The sequence below is a fragment of the Chionomys nivalis genome, chromosome 3, assembly GCF_950005125.1.
Source record: "Chionomys nivalis chromosome 3, mChiNiv1.1, whole genome shotgun sequence".
Lineage (NCBI taxonomy): Eukaryota > Metazoa > Chordata > Mammalia > Rodentia > Cricetidae > Chionomys > Chionomys nivalis.
Genome location: NC_080088.1, coordinates 122726580 through 122738808, shown reverse-complemented (window position 1 = coordinate 122738808; position 12229 = coordinate 122726580). Strand labels below are relative to the sequence as shown.

Below are 12229 nucleotides of genomic sequence, written 5' to 3'. Positions count from 1 at the left end.
GGAACCTGGGATGTCTGTCAGGAAAGGGTCAGTCCAGGGAGAATGGGGGTGCAGCATGGTCACAGGTACTGGTCCCACTCTACGGCCACAAGCAGACTGCTCAGTTGTCACCAGGCAGAGGTCGCCCAGCTATCAGTGTCTAAAGATTCTTCTGCACATCTATTTTGCTTTAAGGTACAAAACTTCTAAAACAATCATTTTATGAGCCATAAAACAGATTGGTAGCTTTGCTCATTAAGACTGACAACAATGAATCCTAAAGTGTTTTGTTTGTAGACAGGGTCTTGCGTAGCCCAAGCTAGCCTCAAACTCATTAGTGGTCAAAGATAGCCTTGAACTTCTGTGCCTATGCCCCCAAGTGCTGTGATTACAGGGACGCAATACCAACCCAGTTTGTGCAGAGCTGGGAATTGAACCCAAGGCTTCATCTACTAGAGGCAAGCATTCTACCCACCAAACCACATCACCAGACCCTAGAAAGTCTTACTGGTATGATCTCTAGTGTTTGGTGTTAGTTCCGGTGTTTCTGTGTGGAACAAGACCTGGGATGAATCAAGTTCATCTCCGTCTCTACAGGAAAAACACTAAAAACTGTTCCCTCTTTAAAACAGCTGTGATAACATGGTGGCCTCTGTTGTGCCTACATGCTTTTATTTTCCCATCAGCAAATACACTTCTCTTGTTCTCAAAGCTTGTGGGAACCCTATTTTTATACCTGGGCCACAAAAATCAAATGCAATTTATGAATTCTTTATAGATGAATGTTATTTTAAATCATGCTAAAAAACAACTGAGAGAAACATTAAGAAATAATTAAGAATTAAAATGAAAAATAATAAAGACACAAGATTATAAAGAAGTAAAACTGATTATTCAGACAGGTTGTAGACTAGCCTAAGGAATTCACATATACACACCTATATGCATACACACTTACATGCACACAAATACCATAATTGTACCATAAACACATACACACATAAAACCACACTTGAACCACAGTCACACGCTCACATACACACACATAAGAGCACAAACACACACTGATGCATACAGAAACACACAGGTCCACACATGCAATAGACATACACGAACCACAGATGCATGCACACACACACACACACACATGAACACACAGGTACACCCACACACAGAAACACACTCAGAAACACATACATTCAGGTGCACACACAGATAGGTGCACACATACAAAAAATACACACATGCATGCACACAAACACTGGTGTGTGTGCACACACAGAAAGACATAGGCACATGCTCACAGGTGCATACACACAGGCACACACACAGGTGTACACACAGACAAGCACCCACCTAACTAGAACTATTAACCTAGTTTGGAACCCAGGAGCTAGCTATAGAACACATTGTACTTCTGAATCTCTGCAATGAGCAATCAAAAGTGGAAGCAGCTCCAGCTCGACCCTGTGGAACAGGTTTCCTTCCTTAGGAATAAACTCACTGAGAAGCACAAGGCTGGAAAAGACAGCATTGCCCCAAGCAATCAAAGCAGCTGAGGCTATTCGCAAAAATAGGGTCAACACAGGGGCTGCCAGCAGCACAGATTGAAGGCTCTCTATCACAGGCCCAGAGGAAACTGCAAAGGGATTACTAAAAATCCTCACACAGAAATGTAAAGGGTCCAGAATAGCCCCCAAACAACCTTAAAACAAACAAAGAGAACACGGTGGAGAGACTTTTCTTTCCCAGTTCTAAACCTTGCTCTAAAGCAGGGACATGAACAATGTCCTAAGCCAACTCGGGGGTAAACAGACGTCAGAAGCCACACTAAGCCAATTCTACAGTCAATTTTCAGCAAAGATTATAAAAGGCAATACAATGGGGAAAGGAAATGTCATGCATAAGAAAGGGAAAGGGGCAGGTGAGATGGCTCAGCTGATAAAATGGGCTTGCTGCCAAGCCCGACAGCCTGAGGTCAATCCCTAGAACCCACATGAGAGAAGGAGAGAACCAACTCCCAAACAAAAGTTGCCCTTTGACCTCTCATACAAGTCTTGGCATGCATACATGCACCCCACACACAAATAAATAAATGTAAAAAAAAAACAGTATACAAATAAAACAACCCCACTAATTTAGATCTTATTGTAGATTTAAAAACTTAACCCAGTAAGCTAAATACGAAACGTAAGAGAAAAACCCAAAACATTTAGAAGAAAGTTGTTACAAACCATTGAGCAAAACGTTTTAGCTATGACTCCGAGCTGTGACCAGAGAGCAAGTGTACAGACTGGACTGCGTTAATAGTGAAACCTCGCGGCTCCACATGCCGCCAGCGAAACAGGAAAGGAGGTCTTGCCTACAGGAGGAGCACATTTTCAAACACGACCATGACAATAACAAAGGTGACCTGATTTAAATAGACATTTCTCCAAAGACCATCTAGAAACGGCCAATTATTCAAACATCCCCAACTGTGAGGGAACGAGAAATAGAACCCACAATGAGATGGCTGCAACCAAATGAATGGGGGGGGGGGGCGGGCGCAGCCAGGGGCAGGCACTTTGGACTCAGGCATGTGCAAAGTCCAGCCACTTTAGAAGGAAGTCTGCTGCTTTCTTTCCTTAAAAGCTTAACGTGATTTTACCATACAACCCAGCAACTCTGCTCTGGGGTGTATATCTAAGGAAAATGAATGGCTGTACAGGTATACACACACACAGAGATGGGGGGTAAAGGGAGGGGGAGGGAGGAAGGGAGGGAGGGAGGGAGGGAGGGAGGGAGAAGGAGGGAGGGAGATGGGGGGGTTGTAAATATTCACAGATCACAGCTACTTTGCTCAGAATGGACAAAAAAGTAGAGATAATCCAACGGTCTTCTACCGCCTACATGGATAAACAAAGTGCAGTACGTCCACGCACACCCTGAAACGGGATGAATTGCTAGCATCGCAGCAGCAGACAAATAAATGCAAGCTTCGTTGTCAGGGAAAGTGGCCAGACACGGAGATCACAGGCTCCATGCAGAGCAAGCCTCCCTCTACGAGAAATAGCCAGCAAGTCTAAAGCTCAGACACAAAGAGCAAGCCTGGTGCTTCATGAGGCATTCTCAACAAGAAGAGGAGTGGCTCCAGCAGGAGGGGTCTCTCTGAGGCACAGAAACGTCCATCTGGTGTGAACAGGCAGAAACACCTTGAGTAATGTCTCCCTCTGAGAGAGGCAGCTCCAGGAACCTGCTGGGGAGGGACCGAACCTCTCCTCACTTTTCCCTCCAGGTTGTGGTGTAACACTCCACAAACACCCACCAAGGACCTTAAAGCTTAAACCATCTGTTTCCAAATAACGCATCACAGGGAAAATACACAGGAGTGAAGCGAGTCACTAACCACCTGACACTAACCAGTCCCCTCTTCAGCTCTACATGGTACACAGCACCAAGGGCTCCACGCAGAGGCCACTGTGACATCACCAGCTCTCACTGCTGCCATGACAGTACCCGATGAAGAAGCAGAACTCACCGATTTTCTGATTGAAAATCTTGTCAAAGGTTATTTCGTTTCTTTCTGCAAGATACCTCTGCATCACGCTCCGGATACTGCAAGATAAGAGTGGCTGTTAGGGCATGGGTGCACAGTGCCCTGCAGACGCTCCAGTGTTTGAGGAGGCTGGGGACACTCTGGAGGTAGGGCCTCGCTGGAGGAAGCAGACGCTGGGAGCATCACATACTGCCTGATCTCAGGGTTTTTCTTTGTTTGTTTGTTTGTTTGTTTGTTGACCTAGATGTGAGCAAGCAGCCTCAGACTCTAACAACCACAGCTACACCTTTCCTGCCACCATGCCTTCCGGCCACGACAGACTGAACCCTTGTCTTAGTCAGAGCTCCTATTGCTATGATGAACACCATAACCAAAAGCGAGTTGGAAAGGAAAGAATTTATTTGGCTTATGCTTCCACATCGTAGTGGTGATGGTTTGAGTAAGAACAGACCCTACAGATTCAGATTTGAATGAGTAGGGGGTGGTATTATAGGTGTGGCCTTGTTAAAGGAAGTGTGCAACTGGGAATGGGCTTTGAGGTTTCAGAAGCTCAAGTCAGGCCTAGTCTCTCTCTCTCTCTCTCCCCCCATCTCTTTCTGCTGCCTGTGGATCCAGTTGTGGAATTCTCTGTACCTTCTCCGGCATTATGTCTGCCTGTATACCACCATGCTTCCTGTCACGACCATAATGAACTAAACCTCTGAATCTGTAAGCCAGCCCAAATTAAATGTTTTTCTTTATAAATGTTACTGTGGTCACTGTGTCTCTTCACAGCACTAGAACTTTAACTAAGACAGTAGCCCATCACTGAAGAAAGTCAAGACACGAACTCAAACAGGGCAGGAACCTGGAGGCAGGAGCTGATGCAAAGGCCATGCTGGTTACTGGGTTGGTCCTCATGGCTTGCTCAACCTCTTTTTTATAGAACCCAGGACCACAAGCCCAGGGTTGGCCCCACCTACAATGGACTGGGCCCTCCTCCATCAACCACTCAGTAAGAAAATGTCCTACAGCTGAATCTTATGGAGGCATTTCCTCAGCGGAGTTTCCCCACCTAGCTTGTGTCAAGTTGACATGAAACTAGCTAGCACAACCCTCAAACTATAAATCAACATAAACCCTTCCCCTTCCTTGCTGTACATTTAGTCACAGAGACCCAAAAAAAGAGAATTGCTGCTGGGGACGGAGATTATGGCTCTGACCACCTGACTGTGGTTCTCAGCTTGATGAACCAGTGTGCAGAGGAATCATGGCTCTGACCACCTGACCATGTGGCTCTTAGGCTGATGAACCAGTGTGCAGAGGAATCATGGCTCTGACCACCTGACCATGCGGCTCTCAGGCTGATGAACCCGTCTGCAGGGGAATCATGGCTCTGACCACCTGACCATGCGGCTCTCAGGCTGATGAACCCATCTGCAGGGGAATCATGGCTCTGACCACCTGACCATGCGGCTCTCGGGCTGATGAACTACTTTGCAGAGGAATTTGGAAGAGTTTGTATCTAAGAACTGAAGAGCCCTTAAATGCTATTAGCAGACCTTAATGGGTCATTCCAGAAGATGTTCAGAAGGCCAGAATGCCCAAAACATGCAAATGGTGGAGGCCACGCCCAGCAGGTCCACGGGGATAAGAGCTGCCTTGGGGGTCAGACTACAATCATTCGCATTACATTCTGGCAAAGTGTGTCTGTCTTCTTTCTGTGTCCCCAATCTTGAGTGAGGCTGAGCTACAACGGGGCGAAGAGAAGAGACCCCTCAGGGTAGCATGGCGTTCAGGCCAGGATGTGGTTGGGACGGAGAGCGGAGAGATGAACGTGTGAAAGGTGGGCAGCTTTTCAAGGAACGGACGGACAGTGAGTGAGCAAAGCTGCGGTGAAGTTGCTCAGGGGATGTTGACAAGTCAAGGCCTTGTAACTGTGATTAATGAAAGAGCCTCGGACTCAGAGCTGGAACAGTAGGAAGAATCGCAGGGTGTTGCGATACAAGGGGTGTGGTTGAGCAAAGAGCACCCCCCCCCAGGCATCTAAGAAGAATGCTTTCTCATTTTCAGCCACAGCGGTGGGGTGGGGTGGGGTGAGAGAGGGTGGGAATGGGATGGGGTGGGCTAGGGAGGAGTAGGGGTGGCAGGCCACATCTCAGCTGGAACAGAATGTGTGGCTATCCACATGGTGTTGGTTTCGCAAGAATAGAGATGCAAAGCCTGCACCCAGGCTCTAGAACCCTGAACGCTGGCCATGGGTAGCAGGGAACTTCTGAGCAGGTAAAGTCTAGGATGCAATGGGGAACCCAGGATAGCGAGAGAACCCAGAAACAGAAGTCTGACAAAGCACCCAGTCAGAGCAGGCGCAAGAGCACTGTCACAGGTGCCACGGGCAACAGAGCTGAGGCTATGGATATCCAAAATGCTAGAGCCCATAAGATGCCACCAAGAGCCCCAATCCTGAGCCTGGGGCTGTGGGATCCAGGGTCTACCCTGCTGGTTGTTCCTGCTTTGCTTGGTCTCTCCTCTCTAGGCCTCAACTCACCCCAGCCCTTTGGAAAGGGAATATCTACTCAACACACATATGCTGGAAGTAAGGAACACATTTTTAATGTTGCATGGACTTATAGTTTAACAGTTTGTCTTCAGTCCAGGAAGAGACTTAAACTTTTTGATTTTTGAGATAGGGTCTTGGAACTCTCTGTGTACATCAAGATGGCCTTGAACTCAAAGAGGTCTACCTGCCTCTGCCTCCCAAGTGCTGGGGTTAAAGGTGTGAGCCACCCAGGCCTGGCTGAGACTCTGGACTTTTGAAAACTGTGGGAAAAAGAAGCCTTTTGAAATGAGACTGGACACAGCTGCATCACGAGATGGCCGTTAGCCTGCAGGGTCCCAGGAAGAAAGCTATGTTTAGGTATAAAATGCCCCTCTCCCCCAGAATCCTATATTTGAACTCTTGGTTGCAGCTGTAGTGCTGTTTGGGGACTGTGTGGGTCCTTTAGGAGGAGGGGCACAGTCGAAGGAAGTGTGGCACTAGAGTATGGGTCATGAGGTTCACAGTCAGAACCCACTTCCTGCCCCATCTCTACTTCCTGATCCGTCCAGATGTAAGCAAGCAGCTTCATGTTCCCGCAGTCATATCCAGAAGCCTCCTGCCGCCATGCCGTCCCCACCATGACGGACTGCACCCTCAAACAGTAAGAGGAAGGAAGCCTTCCTCCTTCAGTTTGCTCTGCCAGGCATTCGGGCACAAGAGGAAGAGCAGTCGATACAGTGGAATAGTTTAAAGACCACATTAAAAGTGCAGCGTGAGTAACCCTGATCCACAGAGAAAGAGATGGTCACTGCCACTGAGGACATCAGCTGTATGAGAGATTCCTCCCACTGCTGTCCAGGACTAAAGGAACCGTCCAGGGACTGACAGCAGCCAAGACTCCAGCCACCACCCCCTCCCAGGACCCGGATCAACTCTGTATGTGGAGAATCCATTTCAGAAGATGCCAAAATGCACCTTCAGTATCCCCTCTCTCTAAAGTATGTATGAGAGTAGGAGAATGCACATACACACTTACATACCCCCACAGCCTCATTCATGAACACATGTATTCTTCACAGCCCCAGGCATGCACACATACCCCACACACAGCCCCATGCGTGCATACATACCCTATAAGTCTCATGCATGCACACACATATTCCTCACACAGCCCCATGCATACACATATATCCAACATGTAGCCTCATGCCTCCACACTCCCATGTATGCATATACATGTTCCTCATATAGCTCCCATGAGTGCACATATATCCCACACACGGTCCTATGCATGCACACATACCCCACAATTTCATGCATGCATACATACATACATACCCCCCACAGACCCACACATTCACACACATGCTCTCCCCACAGTCCCACACAGGCACACACCCCAGATATGCACATAAATGCCACATATATATTCCATGTATAGCCCCAGGTATGCATACACAACCCAAACAGTTTCATGCATGCAGACATACCCCACACATGGCCCCATGCATGTACACACATACTCCATACAGTTTCATGCATGTATACATACTCTGCACACAGCCCCAGATATGCACATCAATGCCACATGTACACTGAACACACAGCCCTAGCCACATGCACACATACCAAATGCATACCCCCATACACTACCAGGCATGCTTCCACAGAAATTCTGCTATCAATCTCTTCCTTAATCAAAAGCAAAAGACCCTTCCCAGGTACAAAATTAGTGTTTTGAAATAATTTCCATATGCTACCAATTTTTAAAGTGATTAAAAGGGAAGAGCCTAGTTACAATAAAATGAAAAAGCTGAAATGCCTTGAAATTAAAACCTTCCAAAATGTGCACAAAACATTTATGGGGAAAATTATAAATCACATAGAGAGTTTAAGGAGTGGGGGATACGCACCACGGTTGTGAACAGCAAGACTGACTTTAAGAACATTCAAAGACCTGCCTCATTTCATTATCAAGTCTGTCTGAGTCCATCAGGACCCCAGGGGGACTTTCACAGAATACAGAAACAAGAAACAATTTATATAAAACAACACAGAATCTAGGGCAGCCAGTACATTTCTAAAAGAAGAGAAGTAAGATATCAGGGCTAATTATGAAAGGAGCACCATCAGGACACAAGAAAGTGCTAGATGCAGAAGGAGCGGTGAGCTCAGAAAGTAAACAACACATACACACTGAACTATGACGTGGGACAGAGACAGGAAATGGAGAAGGGGGCTTTTCAGCTTGTGAGCCGCAGAGCACTGATCCAAATGGAATGAAATCTAGTCTGCTGGTCACTGACAGTGAGTGAACAAGCTACTTCCATGCTTTGCATTCATTTAGTGTGTATGCACAGTGCAAGTGTGGAGGTCCGAAGACGTGTGGGGCTTATTTCTCTTCTGCCTGTGGATTTGGGGCATAAATTCCTACTGTCATCAATCGCCTTTACCCACTGAGCTCCTTGATAGAATTACTTTTTTAAAATCTGTTTAAAGGCAAACCAAGGTATAATTCATTTTTAATTTTTTAGCATATATCATATTTTAATTAGAGTTTCTATTACTGTGAAGAAATACCATGATCATTACAACTCTTATAAAGAAAAACATGTAATTGGGGCTGGCTTACAGTTTCAGAGGTTTATCCCTGGCTGGAAGCAAGGCAGCAGGCAGACAGACATGGCGTCGGAGGCAGAGCTGAGAGTTCTACATCTTGAGCCTCAGGTAACAGGAAGTGAACTGAGTCCCACACTGGGTGTAGTTTGAGCATATGAGACTTTAAAGCCTGCCCCCACAGTGACAAACTTCCACTAACAAGGCCACACCTCCTAACAGTGCCACTCTCTATAGGCCAAGCATTCAAACTGTGGTGGTTTGAATATGTATAGCTCCCACAGACTCACGTGTTTGAATGTTTGGCCCATAGATAGTAGCACTATTAGGAGGTTTGGCTTTGTTGGAATAGGTGCGGCCTCTTGGAAGAAGTCTCCCTATGGAGATAGGCTTTGAGTATCATAAGCTACACCCAGTGTGGGACTCAGTTCACTTCCTATTGCCTGCAGATCAAGATATAGAACTCTAGGCTCCTTTTCCAGCACCATGTTGGCCTGCATACTACCATATATTGCCATGATATTAACAGACAAAACCTCTGAAAACTGTAAGTCAGCCCCAATTAAATTATTTCCTTTTTTAGAGTTGCTGTGGTCATGGTGTCTCTTCACAGCAATAGAAACCCCAACTATGACAAAATTGCACGAGTCTATGGGAGCCATACCTATTCAAACCACCACAAGTCATAATTCAATGCATATCTTGGTAGCACTGTTAGGTGCACCTTACACAAACGCACGCACCCTGTAACTCCTTGTCCTAAAAAACGACATTAAAAGTTTCCATCAGTCCTACAAGGCAAAAAGCCTTCCACAGATTCCAGAGTTCAGGCAGCTAGGGGCCTTCCACACAGGCCACGTGCTGCAGGTCAAAACTGCAGCTTGCATCGGCCTCCACACTGGGCTGTCTCATTTCATGAGCTTGCTTTTATCTTTAGCCCCAGGGCTACTCCCACACTCCATACTGTGAGTCCTTAGCCTTTCCCCAGCCAAGCTTCTGTTGCTGCAGGAATAGCCCAGGGTTTGCTGATCATTTGTCTGTGGGCATTTGTGTTGCCACCAGTTTGGGATTGTTATGAATAATAAACACCTTAAATATCCATGTGCAAGACATTTTAAAGACGCGTGTTGTCATCCCTCACAGGGGAACACTGAGGAGCTGAGATGCTGCTTGCCTGGTAAATTCTATCGTCCATCCAGGGAAACCGTGAACCCCACAGTCCCAAGCAGTCCTGTCATCTCACTGCCACTGACAGCATGTGATGATTCAAGCTGCTCCTCCACCCTGTCCGTACTCAGGCTATTCTCTCTTTCAGATACCTTGCTGCACGTGGAAGATCTTGGTTCAGTTTGTATTTTAACTTGCACTTTCCTCATGAGCAGTGATGTTGAACATGTCCGTACGTGCTGACTGGGATCGACACATCTACTTTTGTGAGGAGCCTCATCAAATAGTCTGGCTTTCCGCTGGGATGCTTGCCTGGTTATTGAACGAAAGGCTTCTTTATGCAGCCTGGAAGAACAGCCTGGAATACAACTTGAGTTGTCCCTGGATTGGCCCTTAGTGTCTTCTTTTGGTTTCTCACAGGGTCTCTGCAACACTGGTTTAGTTGATGACGTCATACGATGGGTCATTTCCATGGTCAGCAACCCCACTTTGTTGATGGAGGAGGGTCATCTTTCTATCTGTTGCTTTCATTGGTTAATTAATAAAGAAACTGCTTGGCCTCTGATAGGGTAGAAAATTAGGTAGGTGGAGTAGACAGAACAGAATGCTGGGAAAAAGAAGCCGAGTCAGTGAGTTGCCATGATTCTCCCACTCCAGACAGACGCAGGTTAAGATCTCCCTGGTAAGCCACCTTGTGGGGCTACACAGAATATCAGAAATGGGTTAGATCAATATGTAAGAGCTAGCCAATAAGAGGCTGGAACTAATGGGCCAAGCAGTGTTTAAAAGAATACAGTTTCCGTGTAATTATTTCGGGTAAAGCTAGCCGGGTGGCGAGACGCAGCCCAGCCCGCTGCTCCTATTACAACAGAGTGGCACCCAACGTGCAAATGAACTCCACGTAAAACCTGAGAGGGCTTAAAAAGGAGAGAGAGAGAATTTAAGACAGCTTTTTGCTGTTTCTGGGTTGCGTGCCACAAAGAAATTTTCCTGACTCAGCAGCAGGAAAAAACTGGCTGTTTTAAAATGCCGGCTTTCTGGGCTGTGCGGCCATCGCCCTCTCTGTCTGGCTCCTGCGGGAGACAGAGCTTTTGAATGGAGCATTTGGAGTAAAGTGCTATGGCTTGCTTGATGGCAACTAGACTCGCTGTGTGCCTAAAAGGAAGTCATTGCATGCTGTGGCTCAGAGGCACAAGCAGCTCCACCATGTTGGACTGGGCGGGGCAAGCAGGAAGTATCTGTTTTTGACCTAGGAATGTCACAGCTTAGATTCTTAAGCGCTTAGTGATTTAAAAGCGCAAAACAAAATGCTCCTGGATAGTAAAAAAAAAATTACAGATTCACAATAAAACAGATTTAGACATAAAAGACCACTAAATGAGTCACAGTGTTGGATGATTGTACGTAGGCTTGGGAGAGAGAAGAAAAAGAATATAAAGAATAAAAAAGGGGGTGAAGTCTTTAAAGAGACAGAGTACAGATAGTTGTAGATTAAAAGAAATAAAGAAAAATAAGCCATATAAAAATGGAAAATTCACAGAGAGTCTGGATTATGTACATTGTGTTTTCTTTAAATTTTTTGACTGTAAAGGAGCTAAATACAGAGAGACATTTCAATTTATGTGCTGCCAAGTGGAACCAGAACGGATATCATGAGGGTATGACTTCAGAATTTGGGTCTAAGGATATGATGCTTTGGAAAGGGTCTTCTTTTGTTTTCACAGAGGACAAGACCCTGTGGATTGTTTCTATCCTAATATGGTATGATAGACCATGTCCTTCTGAAAGGTTGCTGTGAACACCTTCAAAAAATTACTTCACTCAACTGCCAACTGAGATGAACCTGGCACACAGGTTATACCATGAAAGACCTAATTAATGACGCCCCCATTCAGCAGGAAGCAGTTTGGAGAGAAAAAAACTGCGCCCGTGTTCCCAAATATGGTTTATAAATATTCTTTTACATTTAAAGGGGGATATGATATATGAATAATTTGCATTGGTATGACTTTAAGGTCAATTTTGTTATAAGTATATGTATTTCTGATCTTTATTAAGGTATTGTGATTGTGTAGTTCATTTAAAAATGTAATGTATAATTAGAAAATATAGGTTGTTAATGGATAATCATCTATAATAGTCAAATTTGTAGTCATGTTAGTTAGATTTTTCTGGATATATAGAGATATATTTCAGTTAGACAGACATTCTTCATATCTTTCAAAGACTGCAGAATATGGCATTTAATGTTTTAATAACTTAGGGCTTTTCATGACAATGAGACATGTCTGCTCCTGGCAGCACCAATCTACTTCAAGAGGAAGATGGGCATCGAGGAGGCTCCTTATGGAGTTTGATAGCCATTTGGGCAAGAAACTGCTCTTGCCTAGACTGTTGCATGAACTGGACAC

At 45.7% G+C, this 12229-nt stretch overlaps 1 protein-coding gene across 2 annotated transcripts in view; it reads right to left on the bottom strand.

Annotated features, from left to right (window-relative positions):
* Positions 1–12229, bottom strand: part of Grk3 (G protein-coupled receptor kinase 3) — a 103198-nt gene that overhangs the window by 67408 nt on the left and 23561 nt on the right. The window contains exon 2 of one of the 2 annotated variants that reach the window (XM_057763841.1): positions 3500–3576. The exons of the other annotated variant lie outside the window; for it this stretch is intronic. Within the exon in view, the coding sequence (XP_057619824.1) occupies positions 3500–3576 (77 nt within the window). The remainder of the gene's footprint in view (positions 1–3499; positions 3577–12229) is intronic. 2 annotated transcript variants of the gene reach the window in all.